The sequence below is a fragment of the Taudactylus pleione genome, unplaced genomic scaffold, assembly GCF_031769625.1.
Source record: "Taudactylus pleione unplaced genomic scaffold, aTauple2 ptg000139l, whole genome shotgun sequence".
Classification (NCBI taxonomy): domain Eukaryota; kingdom Metazoa; phylum Chordata; class Amphibia; order Anura; family Myobatrachidae; genus Taudactylus; species Taudactylus pleione.
Genome location: NW_028284541.1, coordinates 5,532,500 through 5,553,574, shown reverse-complemented (window position 1 = coordinate 5,553,574; position 21,075 = coordinate 5,532,500). Strand labels below are relative to the sequence as shown.

At 43.4% G+C, this 21,075-nt stretch overlaps 1 protein-coding gene across 1 annotated transcript in view; it reads right to left on the bottom strand.

Annotated features, from left to right (window-relative positions):
* MNAT1 (MNAT1 component of CDK activating kinase) overlaps nucleotides 1–21,075 on the bottom strand; it is a 216,797-nt gene that overhangs the window by 121,454 nt on the left and 74,268 nt on the right. Inside the window, exon 6 of the mRNA XM_088473767.1 lies at nucleotides 11,733–11,852. Within this exon, the coding sequence (XP_088329893.1) occupies nucleotides 11,733–11,852 (120 nt within the window). The remainder of the gene's footprint in view (nucleotides 1–11,732; nucleotides 11,853–21,075) is intronic.

Below are 21,075 nucleotides of genomic sequence, written 5' to 3'. Positions count from 1 at the left end.
ACAATGTACTCCTATAAATACCCCCAGCTGCTTCATTGTAATTGTGTATTTCTTTGCGGTATTTCATGTCATGTCAATGGTAAAAACATGTTCGGAGAATCTAAAGGTTGAATTGTGTGTTTAAACAAATGTAACACAAAGACAATGGCGTGGTCTCTGGTGCCACAGTGCTTAGATGACCAATTGGGAACTAAATGAAGAGAGGTCAGGTGAATGCTAGCAGTAACCTATATTGGGGAGTTCTATCAAATCTTCTGAAAGCAATAAGAGAAGTTGCCTGCAGCAACCAACCAGATCCCAGCTATCATTTATTGAGTACTCTCAATAGATGATAGCTAGAATATGATTAGTTGCATTGTGAAACACCCCCAACATCCCCTCTAGAAGGTTTGCTAAATCTCCCCTGCATGGGGCTAAATGTAATAGCCTAGGATTTGCAGGAGCCGGCGTGATTCTGGTGAGATAGTCATTAGATTTAAAGTAGCAATTAATTTAAAGACAAAATCAGGTTGGATTTATCTTTAAACTAATTGCCGATTTAAATCGAAGGACTATCTCGCCAGCTCCTGCAACTTGGAGGCTATTACATTCGGAGTGTGTGTATTAGTGCTGCCTGTGATGCTGCCGGCTGTGCGCCTCCATGTCACTGGCAGGCTAGGGATGCAGTACTACAGTATCATAGGAGGTGTGTGTGGTATTAGTGCTGCCTGTGATGCTGCCGGCTGTGCGCCTACATGTCAGTGGCGGATTAGGGATGCAGTACTACAGTATCATAGGAGGTGTGTGTGGTATTAGTGCTGCCTGTGATGCTGCCGGCTGTGCGCCTCCATGTCACTGGCGGGTTAGGGATGCAGTACTACAGTATCAGAGGGGGAAGTGTGTGTAGTAGTGCTGCCTGTGATGCTGCCGGCTGTACGCCTCCATGTCACTGGCGGGTTAGGGATACGGTACTACAGTATAATAGGAGGAGTGTGTGTATTAGTGCTGCCTGTGATGCTGCCGGCTGTACGCCTCCATGTCACTGGCGGGTTAGGGATACGGTACTACAGTATAATAGGAGGAGTGTGTGTATTAGTGCTGCCTGTGATGCTGCCGTCTGTGCGCCTACATGTCAGTGGCGGATTAGGGATGCAGTACTACAGTATCATAGGAGGTGTGTGTGGTATTAGTGCTGCCTGTGATGCTGCCGGCTGTGCGCCTACATGTCAGTGGCGGATTAGGGATGCAGTACTACAGTATCATAGGAGGTGTGTGTGGTATTAGTGCTGCCTGTGATGCTGCCGGCTGTGCGCCTCCATGTCACTGGCGGGTTAGGGATGCAGTACTACAGTATCAGAGGGGGAAGTGTGTGTATTAGTGCTGCCTGTGATGCTGCCGGCTGTGTGCGCCTCCATGTCACTGGCAGGCTAGGGATACGGTATTACAGTATCATAGAAAAGCGCTTCTATCCCTACTCATCATTGACACGTAGGAGCTGCAGTTGGCAGCATCACTGCATATGGTAAGAATAGTGCAAGTTAATTCAAATGATCACCCCTTCAGCCCATGAGAAAGGCTGTGTGTAATGTATTCTCCAGGGCGGTTGGTACAAAGTGAGGAAGTCCAGCAGGAAAAAAAAAAGAAGTTATTGAGTGATTCAGAGATTTATTAATTCCGTGTTTTAGACGACTGTCTTAGTTCATCTAATGGAAGAGCTGGCCTCCCATAAGCGGTAGGAATATATCCTGTATAGCACAATATGTATAATGAGAAAATAGAAATGAAGAGAGAAGTCTGGAAACTGGGAAGTCATACAATCCGTAGTTGCTCAGTAGATTTTATCTTTCACACAATGCAGTCAGAAATCGAAGTAGCCTTTCCAGCATTTTTCATAACAGTGAAGAGTAGTACAAATGAATGGGGATTTCTATAAGCTGAGTGCACACATCTTTAGCCCACCCATAATACATTTTTCTACGTTTCCTTCAGCAGGAAATGACTGCACGCTAATAAAATATCTACAGTGATTTCAGAAATCTGGCTCCGCCATACGAGAGTAGCAGCAATCAGGCTGGTCAAACACAAAACATTGTAGCTTGCCAATAAAATAACCATTTATTTCCAGTTTTCTGGGTATGGCCTGTATGTCACAGGTTTTTACACTTATTTGGTCATCGTGTCTAGAATCAAAAGAGCTGTACTGAAATGAAATAGTCACAAATCATAGACTGAGGGAGGGATACATATTGTATGCTCAAATTTTCGTTACGCAAATAGCAAACGAGCATGATCATGGCTGCCTATAATTATGGCTAATGTGGCTGTGATAGAAGGGTCTATTTATTAAGCCTTGGATGGAGATAAAGTGAACAGAGATAAAGTCCCAACCAATCAGCTCCTAATTGTAATTGGTCAAACAAAGCCTGTGACATGGTAGTTAGGAGCCGATTGGTTGGGACTTTATCTCGGTTCACTTTATCTTCATCCAAGGCTTAGTATATAGACCCCCCAAGACAGCTGAACCTGCTAATGTTTCACAAGCAGCTGGCCTCTAAGGTGATCAGCACGGGACTTTAAAGTGAAAAACCTAATCATGGCAAAAATGTGCGAGTCGGCTGGAGTAAAATCCACGAGGGGGGGGCGAGTTCCGATGCCATTGCCAGTGTTTATAGGCCGTCACAACGTCAACTCCCCCTACTTGCGTACGGGTGCAATATAATTGCACCTAACTGAATTCCCGCTTAAAGCAGAATGGGATTGAAATACTGGCGGCTCAAGAGGACGACAAGTGAAGATCCCAAAGCCCGGTGGTAAGTATTGCTGACCCCCCTCCCCCAACCCCCAAGCCTCCCTTAGGGGTGCCTAACCCTAACCTCCCCCCCCTAGTACCTAACCCTAACCTCCCCCTATGGCTGCCTAAACCTAACCCCTCCCTCCCTGCACCCTAAACCTAACCCTCCTGCGGGGGGGTGCCTAACCTTAGCCCCCCATTCCCTAGCCGGACCCTAACCTTCCACGGGGGTACCTAATCCTAACCCCCCCCATCCCTGTATACTTACCCGGCAGAGAGGACGATCGGTCCAGTGTCCTCGGCGTTGGGATTAACATAGGTGTCGATATTTCTATTCTATGTTAAATCCCTTGCATGGATTACACTGTCAGAATTGAGACCGGCGGTCTCATAACTACATCCCATTAAGGTTTAATGAAGATTCTCTATGAAGCCCTTTGGCTATCTGTTACCTCTGGGTTTCAATTACCAATTAGATCTTTATTTATTATTTATTTATTAACAGTTTCTTATATAGCCCAACAGATTCCATTCTGCTTCACAATTGGAAACAGTAAGATAACATACTGGGTAATAACAGACAGAGGTAGGAAGGCCCTGCTCGCAAGCTTACAATCTATAGCAGTGGTTCTCAAACTCTGTGCCTAATTCAAACCCGCTGGCGAGCGCTGAGCGCTCGCCAGCGGGTCGATGGTGCCCTAATGCGCATGCGCACAACGGAGGGAGCTCCGTCGTGCGCATGCGCGAGACCCGCATAGCGACAGCCAAGCTGTCGCTATGGGTATCGCACCAAAGGGGGCGTGCTGTCGATGGTGACTGACAGCACGCCCCCTTTGGTGGGCATGCCGAGGGCGTTGCTGCCCAGACGGAGGCGTTCCCATGGGAACGCCTTCCGTCTGGAGCCGGCCCCACTGACATCACTAGTGATGTCAGTGGGAGTGCTTTTGGCTCTGATAGAGCCAAAAGCACTCCTGGGCTTGCGGCAGCGAGACCCTACCGCAGGGTCTCGTCGCAAGCCCGATGGTCACGATGGTCTTGACCATCGCGACCATCTTTTTGGCCGCTCGCATAAGCTGTGGGTGGTCACCCACTGCTATGCGAGCGGCCAGGAGGCCGCTCCATTTTTAGGTAGGAGGGCCCTGATTCAGGGCGAGCGCTCTGGTCAGAGTGTCCGGCTCTGAATCAGGCCCTCTGTCCTCAGGACCCCACACAGGTCACGTTTTCCAGGTAACCCAGGAGGAGCACAGGTGTAGTAATTACTCACTGACACATTTTAAAAGAATCACAGGTGAAGCTAATTATTTCACTTGTGTTTCTGTGAGACATGGAAACATGCACTGTTTGGGGTCCTGAGGATAGAGTTTGAATACCTGTGATCTATAGGAAGACAGGCATTGATACACAAGGATAGGTGTTATATATTGCATTTTGGTCCAGACACAATGCAGAGTTTCTTGGTGGGTTGTATAATCCAGTCACACAGCAATGTTGACCAAAGGTAAGGAGGATGTGAAAGAAAGACAATGGGTGAGGTTATGCGAGTACTGTGAAAGGGGATGTAATTAGATGTGGAAGCTATGAAGGTTATGTGGATAGTTCTGAAATCTGGTAAACTTGTCTGAAGAGGTGAGTTTTCAGGGAACGCTGAAGGTTTGGAGACTAGGTGAAAGTCTTATTGTGCATGGGAGGCAATCCCACAGAGTGGGTGCAGTCCGAAAAAAGTCCTGTAACCGTGAATGGTAATGCGTGGGGATGAGAGACGCAGATCTTGTGCTGAGTGGAGAGGTCGGGTTGGGAGATATTTTGAGATGAGTGAAGAGATGTATGTTGGTGTGGTTTGGTTAATAGAATTATGTGTAAGTAAAAGTATTTTGTATTGAACATGGTAGAAAACCAGAAACCATGGCGGGACTGACAGAGCGGAGCAGCAGACCATGAACGTTTAACGAGGAAGATCAGCCTCACAGCTGCAATCATAATGGATTGTAGTTACGAGAGCCTGATTTTGGGAAGACCAGTAAGGAGCCTATTGCAACAGTTAATGCGGGAAATAACAAGTGCATGGATTAGAGTTTTTGCAGTGTCTTGTGAGAGATATGGTCAAATGTTTTTTAAATGTATGTAAGATGATTTTGAGACAAATTTAATGTGGGGAACAAAGGACAGCTCAGAGTAAAGGATGACATCTAGGCAGCGAGCTGGTGGGGTGGGGGTGGATTGTCGAGTTATCAACAGTGATAGAGAGATTAGGTTGGTAACTACTATTAGCCGGTGGAAATATAATTGTTTCTGTTTTAGAAATATTAAGTTTGAGGTGGCGAGATGACATCCAAGATGAAATGACAGAAAGACAATCGGTGACACGGACCAATACAGATGGTGACAAATCTGGGAAGGATAGGTAGATTTGAGTATCATCCACGTACAGATGGTACTGATTAGTTTGCCAAGAGAGGTGGTATACTGTAGATTGAGAGAAGCAGAGGACCTAAGACTGAGCCTTGTGGTACTCCAACTGATAGAGGTAGCGAGGAGGAGGCAGAATCATAAAAACGAACAGTGAAAAAGCGATTAGATAGGTAGGTCGAGAACCAAGAAATACCTGTGTCCTTAAGACCTAGGGAATGTAGTGTTTGTATGAGACGAGAGTGGTCAACAGTATCAAAAGCAGCAGAGAGATCTAGAAGAATTAGAAGTGAGTAATGGCCTTTAGCCTTGGCAGTGACCAGATCATTCATTACCTTAGTCAGTGCTGTCTCTGTGGAATGTTGGGATTGAAAGCCGGACTGAAGTGGGTCCAATAAATTGTGAGAGTTAAGAAAGTGTATGAGGCGAGTGTAAACAAGTCTCTCTCAAGGACTTGGAAGGGCATGGGAGCTGGGAGGGTAATTTGAAAGTGTTAGGGTCAGAATTTAGTTTTTTTAGAATGGGAGTAATCACTGCATGGATGCTTTGCCCCTGCTGTTCTTCTTTTAAAGTTCCAAAACTTTTCTTTGCTCTATTCAATCCATCTGTGGCAAATTTATTTGGCAAGGGAAGAGGCCAAGACCTGAAGGGACATGCCTTGCAAATTTCTCCACCTAGCGGCAGAGGTTAGGCCATCATCTTTCCGAAAGATATTATCATGCCCTATACTGGCATGTGGGCTTGGGGTGTAAAGAATGGACAGATATTGAGTATTTATTAGTGAAACACCAAGAGATTACCACCCAGGTTACCCAGGGCCATGAGACCAGCCTCATCATATGTTGTTCTATCCTCGCGGTTCACTTTAGAATTTTGGGACAAACTAAATAAACAATTGAAGCTCTTCTTGTAGCCGGATATGGAGGCATGCAAAATTTCACATGGACTGTCCCTCTCATTGTACTTCATAAAGGAAGCCTGACATCATTAAATGTGTTGAGTAAGTGGCTTTGTTCATGCTGATTTTTTCCCAAGCCTGGCTATGGAGCAGCTACAGGTTCACCTTCCCTGCGTCAATATTTCTGCATTTCGTCTGAGACAGCATCTGGATTGTACGGAGCTAGTATACAGAGATTAGCGATTTCCATGCTACTGAACTAGTATATAGTACTTTCAGCCAAAGAGGAAAGACTGTTCCAACATATTTAGAAAAGAGGACCCAACGGAAGGAGTTCTAGTATACTTCAGTCATTTAGTTGAGTTTAATTTCTTCTCTAAATCTTTTAATCTCAAAGATATAGAGAGATCTGGAGTGATTACTTTATTTAAAAAGAAAAAACCTACAACTACCAACCAATACACATAAAACTAGCTTTCTTTCTGGGTGCAAATTAAGGAGAAATGCACATTTTGGAGGTGAACGGATGACAAAGTACCTCTATGAATTAGAAAGAGCACAACACAATAATTTAATAGTTACAATGTTATATATTTGTAGTTATTTTGTTCCCCTTTTGAAACTCTGAACTTCTCCCTCGACCTAGTGCACCTACTGTATATACTTCTCACAAAGGAAGATAGAAAATGAGGACAATACTTAACCCTTCACACACCTCCCGTTAGGACAACGCTACATCTCAGCAGCAGAGCCCACATTGCCATTTGCATTAGCGTTTCTGAATACTCATTAGCTTGCTTGCTTTCATGCACACACTGTACCAACTATCTTTGTACGTAAACGAAAGGACAATAATAAAAATCAGCACAATGGTAAGAATCTTTAGGTAACAATCTTTGCCGTCTGAGAATACTATTCAAAGCATCTTTACATTTAACAAAGCTCCATGATTGGGTGACAGCGGCAGGCCAGGCAGCTGAACCAGCTATCTCTGCTTGGAGCTTTCTATCTTCAATGTACTGTATAGCGTCCTCATACCATCCTGTTTAGGAAAAGGCAGACTGCCTGCAGTAGGAGGGTGTTATCACAGAGGGTAGAGGTCTGACATCCTGATCTGGATGCTGTACTGCCAGGAACCCGGATGTGTGTATACATAATTCATACACAAACTGAAATACAGTATATAATACTTTCTGCAGCAGATACACAGAATCACTTAAGGTCGCCCTCTTAACCAATATATTGTAATATAGTGAATTAACATGTCCTCATTTTAATACAAAGCAACACTAATGGATATCCAACACTACAGTTGGCACTTTTGGTTTCCCATTCTTCACAGTAAAATAGCTATTTGGCATCATAAATGGCAATGTGTCCTTTATTATATTAATAAATGGAAGTGCAGAGGATAAATGTCCTTACTTGTAACATGGTTGCCACCTTATTGCAACCTCTGGTTGCAGGGAGCACAATATATACGTATTTTTGACCCTGAACTACAGACAGAAAAAAATCCTCCATTGTGTCTACCATGCTTTATCTATTAAGTTGGTCTACTCTTTATTATCATTTATTTAAAACTAACCCTATCGCCCATAAATTAACTTAAGCCTCCTGCCCGCAGCCTAGCCCTAACACACACACCTGAAGCCTAAACCTAACCCTCCCGCCCAAAGCATAACCCTAACCCTCCCGCAACCTAACTCTAATCCTCTCATATAACGCCTAACCCTCCTGCCCGCAGCCTAACCCACCTACCGCCTAACACTAACCCTCCTGCCTGCAGCCTAACCCTAACCCTCCTGCAGCCTAACCAACCTACCACCTAACACTAACCCTCCTTCCTGCAGCCTAACCCTAACCCTCCTGCAGCCTAACCCACCTGCCGCCTAACACTAACCCTAACCCTCCAGCAGCCTAACCCACCTGCCGCCTAACACTAACCCTCCTGCCTGCAGCCTAACCCTCCCGCAGCCTAACACTAACCCACCTGCTGCCTAACACTAAACCTCCTGCCCGCAACCTAATCCTAACCCTCCTGCCGGCAACTTAACCCTCTTGCACACAGCCTAAGCCCATTTTCAACACAGTCCACAATACACATGTAGACATCCAGGGCAATTGATGCGTTACCTGTCGACATTTTAGCAATGTCTACATCATAGTTATCGACATTATGAATGTTGACAGTGCAAATGGCGACACAATGACTACATACCATATATATTTACATTTATTTTATTTTTCAGATTCAGGGAGAGAGGCACAGCGCAGATAAAGATTCTCCAACAGGGACATTCTGTAACACACTCATCCAATCCTGCACGACAGGGACATTCTGTAACACACTCATCCAATCCTGCACGACAGGGACATTCTGTAACACACTCATCCAATCCTGCACAACAGGGACATTCTGTAACACACTCATCCAATCCTGCACAACAGGGACATTCTGTAACACACTCATCCAATCCTGCACGACAGGGACATTCTGTAACACGCTCATCCCATTCTGCATGACAGGGACATTCTGTAACACGCTCATCCAATCCTGCACGACAGGGACATTCTGTAACACACTCATCCAATCCTGCACAACAGGGACATTCTGTAACACTCTCAATCAATCCTGCACAACAGGGACATTCTGTAACACACTCATCCAATCCTGCACAACAGGGACATTCTGTAACACTCTCAATCAATCCTGCACAACAGGGACATTCTGTAACACACTCATCCAATCCTGCACAACAGGGACATTCTGTAACACACTCATCCAATCCTGCACGACAGGGACATTCTGTAACACACTCATCCAGTCCTGCACGACAGGGACATTCTGTAACACACTCATCCAATCCTGCACGACAGGGACATTCTGTAACACGCTCATCCCGTCCTGCACGACAGGGACATTCTGTAACACGCTCATCCAATCCTGCACAACAGGGACATTCTGTAACACGCTCATCCAATCCTGCACGACAGGGACATTCTGTAACACGCTCATCCAATCCTGCACGACAGGGACATTCTGTAACACGCTCATCCAATCCTGCACGACAGGGACATTCTGTAACACACTCATCCAATCCTGCACGACAGGGACATTCTGTAACACACTCATCCAATCCTGCACAACAGGGACATTCTGTAACACTCTCAATCAATCCTGCACAACAGGGACATTCTGTAACACACTCATCCAATCCTGCACAACAGGGACATTCTGTAACACACTCATCCAGTCCTGCACGACAGGGACATTCTGTAACACACTCATCCAGTCCTGCACGACAGGGACATTCTGTAACACACTCATCCAATCCTGCACGACAGGGACATTCTGTAACACACTCATCCAATCCTGCACAACAGGGACATTCTGTAACACACTCATCCAATCCTGCACGACAGGGACATTCTGTAACACGCTCATCCCATTCTGCACGACAGGGACATTCTGTAACACGCTCATCCAATCCTGCACGACAGGGACATTCTGTAACACGCTCATCCAATCCTGCACGACAGGGACATTCTGTAACACGCTCATCCAATCCTGCACGACAGGGACATTCTGTAACACACTCATCCAATCCTGCACGACAGGGACATTCTGTAACACACTCATCCAATCCTGCACAACAGGGACATTCTGTAACACTCTCAATCAATCCTGCACAACAGGGACATTCTGTAACACACTCATCCAATCCTGCACAACAGGGACATTCTGTAAACACTCTCAATCAATCCTGCACAACAGGGACATTCTGTAACACACTCATCCAATCCTGCACAACAGGGACATTCTGTAACACACTCATCCAGTCCTGCACGACAGGGACATTCTGTAACACACTCATCCAGCCCTGCACGACAGGGACATTCTGTAACACACTCATCCAGTCCTGCACGACAGGGACATTCTGTAACACACTCATCCAATCCTGCACGCCAGGTACATTCTGTAACACACTCATCCAGTCCTGCACAACAGGGACATTCTGTAACACACTCATCCAGTGCTGCACGACAGGGACATTCTGTAACACGCTCATCCCGTCCTGCACGACAGGGACATTCTGTAACACGCTCATCCAATGCTGCACAACAGGGACATTCTGTAACACGCTCATCCAATCCTGCACGACAGGGACATTCTGTAACACGCTCATCCAATCCTGCACGACAGGGACATTCTGTAACACACTCATCCAATCCTGCACGACAGGGACATTCTGTAACACACTCATCCAATCCTGCACGACAGGGACATTCTGTAACACACTCATCCAATCATGCACAACAGGGACATTCTGTAACACTCTCAATCAATCCTGCACAACAGGGACATTCTGTAACACACTCATCCAGTCCTGCACGACAGGGACATTCTGTAACACATTCCTTCTGAGGAAGCCAGGATTCCTTTTGCCCGGAGAAACGAGTCAAGGACACATCCTGCATTGTTATTCCACGCCGCCTGTGCACCGGAGTATCGTTTTCAACACATCCTCCTAACAGGGAGTGTGCCGTGATATCGTCATCTGGTATTTTTTAGGCCGTTACAAACCACAGGTGGCCTTTACAGCCAAGCACGGAGAACAGAGTACCTGGCATTAATTGATCCAGCACTTATGCTCCCGCTAACGAGCGGTGGAGCACTATCGCTCTCCTGAGACTTCCTCATACCATCTTTAAGTGTGGGCACTGGCCACCGGACAGCGAGACGGTAATTATACCCACACACGCAAGTCTCTTACTCCCGCTATTGACCGGTAGAGTCTTCACTCCCTAACGAACATTTGGGGCCAGTGTGCACTGGACATACACTTTGTATCCAATTATATCCAGCAGCTCCCTGCAGTAGCTGCTCCAGTACGGTTATCTTTGTTGCACACTGTCATACCATTTTTATACAAGGAGGACACATTGTTCCCTTTTTCATGAAAGTAGCAGTTTTCATTATTGACTTGGAATAGTATTTTCTTATGAAATGGACATTCCAATTTATCAGTACATGGGATATCCCAGTGCACAGTAAAGGATTTTCTGGGATCTATGCACAGAGCGCATTGCTCATGTATATTCATATTGTTGCTATATATAATTGTATGTTGTACTTACTGATATTAAATATTGCTTGTTTTAATATACATATTGTGTTTCTTCACAAACAAGCGCTCCTATCTACTTTTTGTTACACACTCATCCAATCCTGCACGACAGGGAAGCATCTGCACCAACTTTTTTAAGAACAAGTGCGTCTACTGAAACATTACAACACATTCGACATCTTTTGAATAACAGAGGATAAGCAACATACGATGTAAAACGTCTTTTGATGTGTGAAATGAGGATTCAGCTGAGCACTCGCCACCTCTCCTTGTGCTTGGCCGTAAGTGGTTCCCAAGATCTGACTTCCAAACGCTCCCTACACTTGTGCTGATGAGTACGTGCTAAACTAGAATGGCCCTTGTGAATATGAGCAATGCTAGAGCACAGTATGACCAGTTATAGGCCCAGGCACAGGGGAACGCCAGCATAAGTAAAATGACAGTAATGAGTTACTCAGAACATACTTGTACTGCTTTATTTTAATATATGTAATTTTCAATAATAAAAGTAATAGGCCAGACTTACCATTTTGATGCCAGTGGAAAATGTGACGGTTGCTTTCGGCTTCTCCACCTGCATTTCAATCTGGGTAGTTTTACCTTTGTGCTGGGCCAAGAGAATAGATGCAGGAAGTCGGGAAGTCTCCTGTATTTGTTGGAAAGGGAAAGCAATAAAATGTCATGATCTCATATAAATGAATATAGGACTTGTACATTTTTTTGTGAGCGCTTAAACACCACGTTAAAAAATATGTATTACTATATACACTTCAAACTGCATCAGTGGACTGAGCCGAGACAAATAATAAGGTCAGTTTATAACTGTTCCTTTTATAATGATCACTTAAGGCCACTACCAAAGCTACGGTGCTGCTTACAGTATGCCCCCTGTAGGCCGTGCAGTGCTACCATTTCTGCATGATGCATCAGTCCGTCACAGTATTTAGGGGGCGATTCCTGAGCATCTATATTCTGGTGTCTGACTTGGGATGAATATGCAAAATACTCTTTTATTACAATACTTATCTGCAGAAACGGCTTTCGTTATTAGTTATTCTCCGTTAACCATTGCAAAGAACCTCCATTATCACAATAAGAATCATCCTCCTCTGCTTAGCCAGATTAGTCCCACACAATTTAAGATTCTATTAACGAATTAAATCATTGTGTTCAGCTTTACTTCAAGTGTTTTCGATTTTAATAAAACAAAGAAAAAAAAAAAGTTAACTTTTAATGAAAGTAATTTTTTTTTTTTTTTATAGAAACCTAATAGGATTAAAAAACAAAAAACACATCAGCACTACCAAGCTATACATGGGTCAATAATTGTTTTAAAGAAAGGGGTGTTGATCATTGTTAAGTCTTCCAAAATGAAGAATGGGTTCTCTTCTTACCATGTGCACAGTAATTCTATCTCCAACAATTAAAAGCGGATTTTAGCTATCTCAGCAAAAATCGCAACCATAATAAAAAGCCGATGCGAGGATCCCTTACAGAAATAAAATGTTGCTCAATAAAATAAAGTCAGATTGTACAGGAGAAATACGCGGATGCCAAGAAAAGCAACTATATATGAGCTTTAGTTACATTTCACCCACTAGCAGAGCGGTGGAGAAGTCACATTTCGATTTAAAAAAATGGATGTTTTCTAGCAATGATACATGATCTGGAATTTGAGAAAAATAATGTCCTGTAAAATGATTTCAGAGCTTTAGGAATTCTCAGCAAGGGCTAATCATGTGCTATAATAAAAGATGTACTACAGCAAAAGGAGAATAATCCAGGAGGCTACAGCGATAGAAGAAGAGTGCCAGCTAAAGGCAAACTCTAGGCATCTATACTGTGTACGGAACATGAGAATGCCGCTTAGCAGCAGAAAAGGAAACTAGTAACATAACTGAGGTGCGAGGCACTGATATTAACAATTTCATTTCGGGCAACATCATTAAAAACTTAAAGAGATCGTCAGGCTCTTGCTATAGATTTTTAAAGCTGCATTACCACTTACTAAGGGTTTCAAGGCTCCTTCTTTCTTTGAGCTGGAATCTCAGGACCTGTTCCATGCAGCCTCCCCCCAACTCATGTGGTTTTAACACGCAACCGAAGAGTCAATTACATTTGTCACTTTAAAACTGCGACCGTGGAAGTGTACTAGTGGAGGGACCAGTCACAAACTCTTGACTGCAGCTTGTGATTGGTCCTCCTACTCACACAGATCTCTCATGGTGGTCGGTCAGAAGTTTGAGAGGGACTAGAGGCGGCACCTTGAAACACTGGGGTCTATCAACTAAGCATTGGAGAGAGAAAGTGGACGTAGCATAAAGTACCAACCAATCAGCTCCTACCTGTAATCTTACAGGCCGTGTTTGAAAATTGATAGTTAGGAGCTGATTGATTGGTACTTTATCTACGTCCACTTTCTCTATCTCCAAGGCTTAGTACATAGACCCCACTGTTCCTTAGAGCGGCGCCCAAGGCCCTGGTTAGGGTATTAGGAAGGTTACTAAAGTTAATCTATTAAACTGCGGTTCAGCTTTAAGATATTACATGGGGGGGGGGGGGGACTGTTCTGTTTATAAGGAAACATTATACTGAAACATAACAGATGGGGGTACATTTAAAAAAACACAGATACCTGGGATAAAAGATAAATAAAAACACAAAATAAAAGGGTGCTATGTATGAACACAAAGCAACCAGCGTTTTGCTTTCATTCGTTAAGATAAGGCAAAGTAACTGTGTGGTAGAGCCCATCTATGCCACTGGGGGCGCTGGTCTGTAAGAGACTGAAGCATTGCATATCATTGAGATAAATGCAAATATTTGGAAAAAGAACGATAACTCTGCACAATACATCGTTTCCACTTGAACATTGAAAGGAAAATAATCCATGCTGATAAAGAGGGCATGTTTTAGCTTCAGATTCATTAAGCATTAGAATACAGCATGTGTTCTTGTAGAAGCCTGGAAGTCGGCAGACACAGAGAGTCAGGTCAAGGGAGTCCATTTTTATTGGCTACACTGGTGTGGATTTCAGGACCACCAGAGCAAGGAAGCCAAGAGAGATAAAGTCACAAGATCCCCATTGTCCCACTTCAATAACGCACAAAAGCTTTTTATATGGTCGAGTGGAGCCTAGTGGAACGGGTAATTGAGAGATGGATAGAACCGCAAAGAGAAGTGGCTATCATGGTACTATTTTTAATTGTGTAAATAAATGATCTGGCTTCTCAGCAGCTAATGCACCTTAAAATCAATTAAAAGCAGAAAGAATGACCCGATTGAGCCGTGCAGCTTAGGCAGTGCATTCCCTGATTTCCATTCATTTACCTGTCTAAATATAGCTCTCAGCAGATATAATTACATTTCTTCAACAGAATGCGCTCAAGTTGCAGCTCGCAAGTAAAAATCTATGTTAAATTCCTATTAACTTCTGCAGCATTACACAAGCTCGGGAGACTGAGGACAAGACACCATGCTCCATACATTTCTGAATATCATCCTGACAGTGTCATTGTCCTAATCCTTGCACACATATATTGAGATCTATACTTGTGTAGTGAACATCGGCATCCATGCACGCTATAGCGGAACGTTGTAAAAATGATCAGTAACAAACAAATGGGCAGAAAGAGTTGGTGGAAAATCCACAAAACCTAAATTAGAAGAAAGATTATAAAACAAGGTCTACTCATACCATTATATAAATATACTGAACAAGTTGTGTTACAAAACAAACCTCATGTCACTACTCTCACGGAAGGGCCTTTTTAGGGCCAGCCTTTTTAGGGCCTTTCAAGAGTCGGCTGATAACAGAGAACAATAGCATTTATGCAACTGCAAACCGAATGTAAGTACAAAGCATGGGAACTTTTTGCATTACTTTTCTGAACACTATTAGCTATTAAAGTCCACTTTTATGTTGGCATCAGTAGCCCTTTACACATGGAAGAAGAGATGGATCAGGCAAGGACAACACGCAGTTAACATTGAAGCTGCATACACACACAATGATTTAGTAAATGAACGATTTTAGTAAACGATTTTCGTTCATTTTCTCAAGGGAAAAATTAACGAAAATCGTTTACTAAAATCGTTCATTTACTAAATGTAATGAAAGATTTTTTTGAACTACAAACGATTTTTGCATATTCCCTTACTGAAAATCATTGAGTTGGTCAGTCTGACTGAACTACAAACTTGAACGCGCATGAACGATAATCGTTCGTTTTAACTCAGAAAGTGAACGATTTTTTCAATGATTGAAAGATAAACGATATCGTTAACGATAATCATTAAAAAAATAGTTGTGTGTGTATGCAGCTTAAGATTTAAGATCTTTAAAGACACAAAGTAATGGGACATAAATATTGGTAACAACACACACTTCTTTAATATATGAAACCTAATCATACATTTTAAAATAAGTATCCCTTAGTTCAGCCCGATTTTCACCTAATGAGCAGAAATGTTCCATGAAGTTCTATTTTCTGTTAAAGGAAACAATTTAAATGTAAAAGATAACCCTATAGAACTCCTAAGGCTGAAAAAAACAGCAGCAGCCCCAAGCTTGGGTAAATAAAATCTCAAAAGTTACTTAGTAATGTTAGGAAACTACCCTCTCTTTTTCTTCCTATGGGTACACTACAGACTCTGGCAGTGGTGCACACAGGGGGAGTTTCTAAGCATTTGGAAACCCCATGACTGACTACAATTGGAGCCCCAAACCCTTCCCAGCTTAATGCCGTGATTCACAGGTGTAATTTTGGCTCCACACCCTCCCATACACCTGCAAATCGTGGCAAAATGCCTCAAGTGGGCGGCACCTAACGAAACAATTTACTTTGACCTAACCCCTAACAAGAGCTGCTGCAATACATCTTTCTACTGATGAAGCAGTGTAACAGGACGACAGTGCCAGCCCGACCCCAAAGAGGTGACATCATGACATCACATTCAGGGGCGGGACTGCCAGCTCTTGGAAGTAGAGCACTGCTATATATATTCACTACCTGACCTGAGAGCTGTACACTGTTGCAGGGAAGATGCCCTCCATTGGATATCTCCAGTAGGGACAATAAGAAACATCAGGCTGAATAGGTCAGTCATCATTTGACCTGAAAACTAAATATATATTGTGTTAGGAGCAGCCAGTGCTGTTTAAAGGACATACTATTTGCCATCCTGATTGAGGTTTAAAGTTTAGGCTGGAAGTTCCTACATTTTAAATTAACCACCCCTGAAGAAGTCATTGTTGACGAAACGCGTTGGATGACTTGTTTCTGTGACCAAAAAGTGGGCTTAACGAGCTGTCAATGAGCTCGCCCCATTAAGGGGTGACAGCGAGTTAGTAACAACATCTAACCCACAATGGCCACAATATATGTGTGACGTAAGATTTTTATTCAGTTTGAACCAAAACAAATTTAGGCGCTCCATAAGCGAACTGAAGTGCACAGATCTATATGCAGCTCACCACTTAGGGGATAGGAAACCCAAAAAAACTTAATCAGAAAAGAAGAGAAATACAAATGTGGGAGCGCTAATGATTTGTGAAATAGGTAAAAATCACACACATAAATGCTGATCGCAAGTCTAAAATTAACCTCACATTTAATATGTATCAATTGACATGGGATACATTATAATATAGAGAAAAGGATAATCATAAAAAACATATGAAATACATGACAACAAAAAAATCATGAATGTAAAAATACAAAAATACAATAATCCGGCAATGTAAAAGTTAAATATAAAAGTATTGATTCAGCTGCTAGCTGATAATAGTGAAACAAACCATCTCAATAAGAAGTACCCATGAGAGTGTAAAGATATATATAGCAGATGATATAACCTTGAACGGGTAAAGTCACTGTATATTCAAGGATAATTAGAACTGTTGTTCATGGAACAAGGGTATGCACAAATGTTCCAGTAACTGCTGGTAAGTAAGTGGATTGTGCCAAAGGAATATGAATAGCTCTGGTAGCTTACCCGCTAGATGAATGATAAAGTTCGGGTGCTGTGCGGCAAAGTGAGCTCCTCTGTGTACACAATCGTTGGTCCCGGCCGGGAAAGATGAGTGGAAAACCAGTTGGGACGTCTGTAGCGGTGATGCTCTTATTGTGGTGCGGCTTGAATGAACATAAGCCGCTTCCGCTCAAGCAACGTCTCGCTGAGCTGTGCTTAAGTACCGGGAGATGCTTCTCAATGCTGCTACTCAAAGAGCGGAGTGGCTACAATAGGTGGATCCTGTAGCAGTGGAAGGTCAGAGTGGGAACCCTAACGCGTTTCTCGACCTTGATCAGCTGGCCGTTTCCTCAGAGGTAATTCAGCTTAACATTTATAGGTTTTAAATAAAACCAAATGTTAACAAAACAGAAACTGATTGTCATTGAGTTGAGGGTATCCTTGTAGAAACTGAAAGTGGATCCCTTCTTCACCTTCTTCACCTTAAAAGGACACTAAAATATCAATGGAAAATTTGAACCTGCATAATTGGAGCTTGGCGCTCCCCAAGATCACCATTCTGTAGAATTCTTCTGGTCCATACTGGTAAGGGACCGCACTTGGGAAGCAGCCTCTACTAAAAATACTTTTTAACGAATTGTTCTGTATGTTTTTTATATTTGCATTTTAAGATAAATTGGTTGATGTAGCGCAATATAGGTATATATATATATATATATATATATATATACTGTATATAGAGATTTATATTAATATATATATATATATACACACACACAGACACTGTATATACAGAGATTTATAATATATATATATATATATATATATATATATATATACACACACACACACACACACACGAGAACTGATTGAAAAGTAATGAGACAGATTTTTTCATTCAGAATCAGATGACTCCACAGGATCTGAAAATTTTTTTTTTTTGCAAAGTTGCGTCCTTCACATTTAATGATTTTTAATGCAGCGGATCATCAACAATTCGCAGACGTGCAGTAGACGGTTTTGTGACATCACTGTTAGTGTTACAGCTGTGACATTGTTTTTTCAGGGTTGGGAATGGGCAGAAGTCACAGGGCGCTAAGTCCGGGCTATATGGAGGGTGTGCCAGTGCTGTACCATTAATTTCAGTCAGTGCGGCCAATGCAACAGCAGTAACATGTGTTCGGGCATAGTCTTGGAGCAAAAACCACTGTTTCTCCAGCAAGTGTGTTTTTATTCCTCATGGCTCCACGCAAATTGGTTTTACAGGACGTTTCCATAGTAGTTACCATTAATTGTCTGTCCTTGGGTAACCCAGTGATGTAGGATCATACCGTGCGAGTCAAAGAACAGCAGAAGCATGACTTTACACACCAAAGGAATCACACAGATATTTTTGGGTGGAGGCAAATTTGCGTGGTTCCATACACTGGACTGTTTGGATTCCAGATCATAATGACTAATCCACTATTCGTCACACGTCACAATCGATGTTAGGAAATCGGGTATCCTCTCCAACATTCAACCTGTGTTCTTGCATGATTCAACTCGTCGTCATATCTGCTCTTCTGTGAGATTTCTGGGTACCCACTTGGCACGCACACGATGCATTTTCAGTTCCTTTGTCACAATAAGCTGAGCCCGTTGGAATGAGATGCCAAGCAAAGTTGAAAGTACACGTAAAGTTACCTTCTGTCATTTTGTAACATCTCCGCAGCTCTGGCAATGTTGACATCTGTAACCACGATGGAAGGTCTCCCAGAACGCGCTTAGTCAGTCACTCGCGTATTACCCTCTCTGAAATGCTTCCACCACCGAAATACTGCAGCACGGCTAATTGTTTCTCCACCGTATGCTTGCCGTAACATTTCATGAGTTTAAATTTCCGCCTTTTCCATGTTTAACACAAAATTCATTCACACATCTGACGTAATATCAGACACGTCTTCCTCATCCGCCATGACGAAACGTACAAAGATCTTCCACTCACTGACCAAACAAAGAAGACTACGGCAGTCCAACCGCAGGTTCACACACATCCATGTATGAGCTTCACAATAACCAGCATAGTGTCGCCACGTCTACCTATGGGACAGAAAAACACAGGCAGTCTCATTACTTTTCGATCAGCCCTCATATATATTAGTCTCTTTAAGGCAGGACCCAGTTTCATGTTTAAGATGTATGCAAGCTTGAGCCAAAGGTGGCAGATCAAGTTTATTTATCTGAGAATCAGTGTAGGGACTGGCCAGATGGGAACGACCGTGAAGCGGTGGTCAGCTTAACAAATTATTGCAATATTTTGGAACCAACATTCCCTATGTTCAAAGGAGTTGCAGTTTGAAAAGCATGTGAGTGCCGAGTTTGTATGATATTTTTTATGTAGATGGTGTGGTCAAATGCCAAGGGCACCCCAGATGGTTGAGTGCCGTGGATTAAGCCTGTCGTTTATATTTATTTATTTATTTATTTTCTTACTGCACTCCATGAGCAGAAAATGTAGGGAAAATCTTTATTGTAAGGTAAAAATGTCAGGACACAGTGCAGAACCTCTGGTTCATCCCATGCAATGAATAATCATGAACTTTGAGGGATATAAACAATAAAGTTTGGCCAATAAAGAAGAATAATGTTCTATTGCTGAGAGGGTTTTTTTTTTAACTTGCAAATGAGAGGTAAGAGTGTATATTCCACCTTTTTACAAACTTGTATAAAAACACTGAAAAACTACTTACGGACATATTTCTGTACCGCAAAATGCTGGAAAGACTTTAATTTGATGAAAAACACTAGTTCACTATCATTTTTCAACCGTTAATTAAAAGTGAAAAAATCAGCCATTTAATAAATTTTACAAACATCCATCACTTTTCTTATGCCCACAAACAGCCTTCTATAGGGTTGCACTATATCACTAGTCATTTTTTTGAGGTCCAGGGTGGTTTCCCCACTGTTTCATGCACATCTCCCAGGTCACATTGCTATTTGTAAGTGGATCTCTCATATCTGGGCTATGCATATTTGTGGCATGTATGCGAAATTCATTAAACAAATGCATTCTCAAACTTGCACCCAATAGGATTGAGCCGTATGAGCAGACCGTAAAGACACTGTTTCAGTGCTCTGAGCCAGCAGTCCGTTCTCCATCCGTGTGAGCCAGGGGAGTCTTAAGAGAGGAGAGGGCCTGTGTGCACTCCCCATGCGGGGCCCCTCCTCTCTCCCCGGTGGCTGCCAGCCGACTGACGCGGCTAGCCAGCCACCAGAGCATTAGTAGACACCGGGCACTAGAGTCTGCCCGGAGTCTACTGCACATGCGAGGAACGCCGGAAAAATGGCCGTAGCGGACATTTTCCGGTGTTCTGAGCAGCGCTGACATCTGACGCGGGACCACGGACAGGTTGGTTGAAACTAATATGGGTGCAGAGTGTGCGGTGCGGGGCCCCCTGGACCTGGGGGCCCGAGTGTCCCGCTCACACTGCACCCATTATAGATACGCCACTGGTGTGAGCCGCTCTGGAGGGCCCGACCACTGTTGTCACAGACAGCTGCTCAGGACATCATAGGTCTCACCTGCCATCAGGCATTGCTCCTATAGACGCGAACTGGAGTGGCAGGCTTATAGGCGACTTCCCGAGATATCGGCAGGGAGTTTACCCCATGTAAAGGAGGCTACCGCTGGGAGGAAGGTCAGTGCCTGCTCTGTTCACAGATTGCCCCATTGGAGCTCAGGGGACTCTCTAAAAGGCAATCATTTCCGGCAGTCCACGAACTGCCGGAAACGGGGGAGTCGCCTTTTCTGATGAACCCTCCCCTTTCCTTGGCACACTTCCTTATTTAGAAAAGCCCTATTACATCAGGACCCCAGTGGCCATCTTCTCAGTGGTCTCAGACACTCCTGC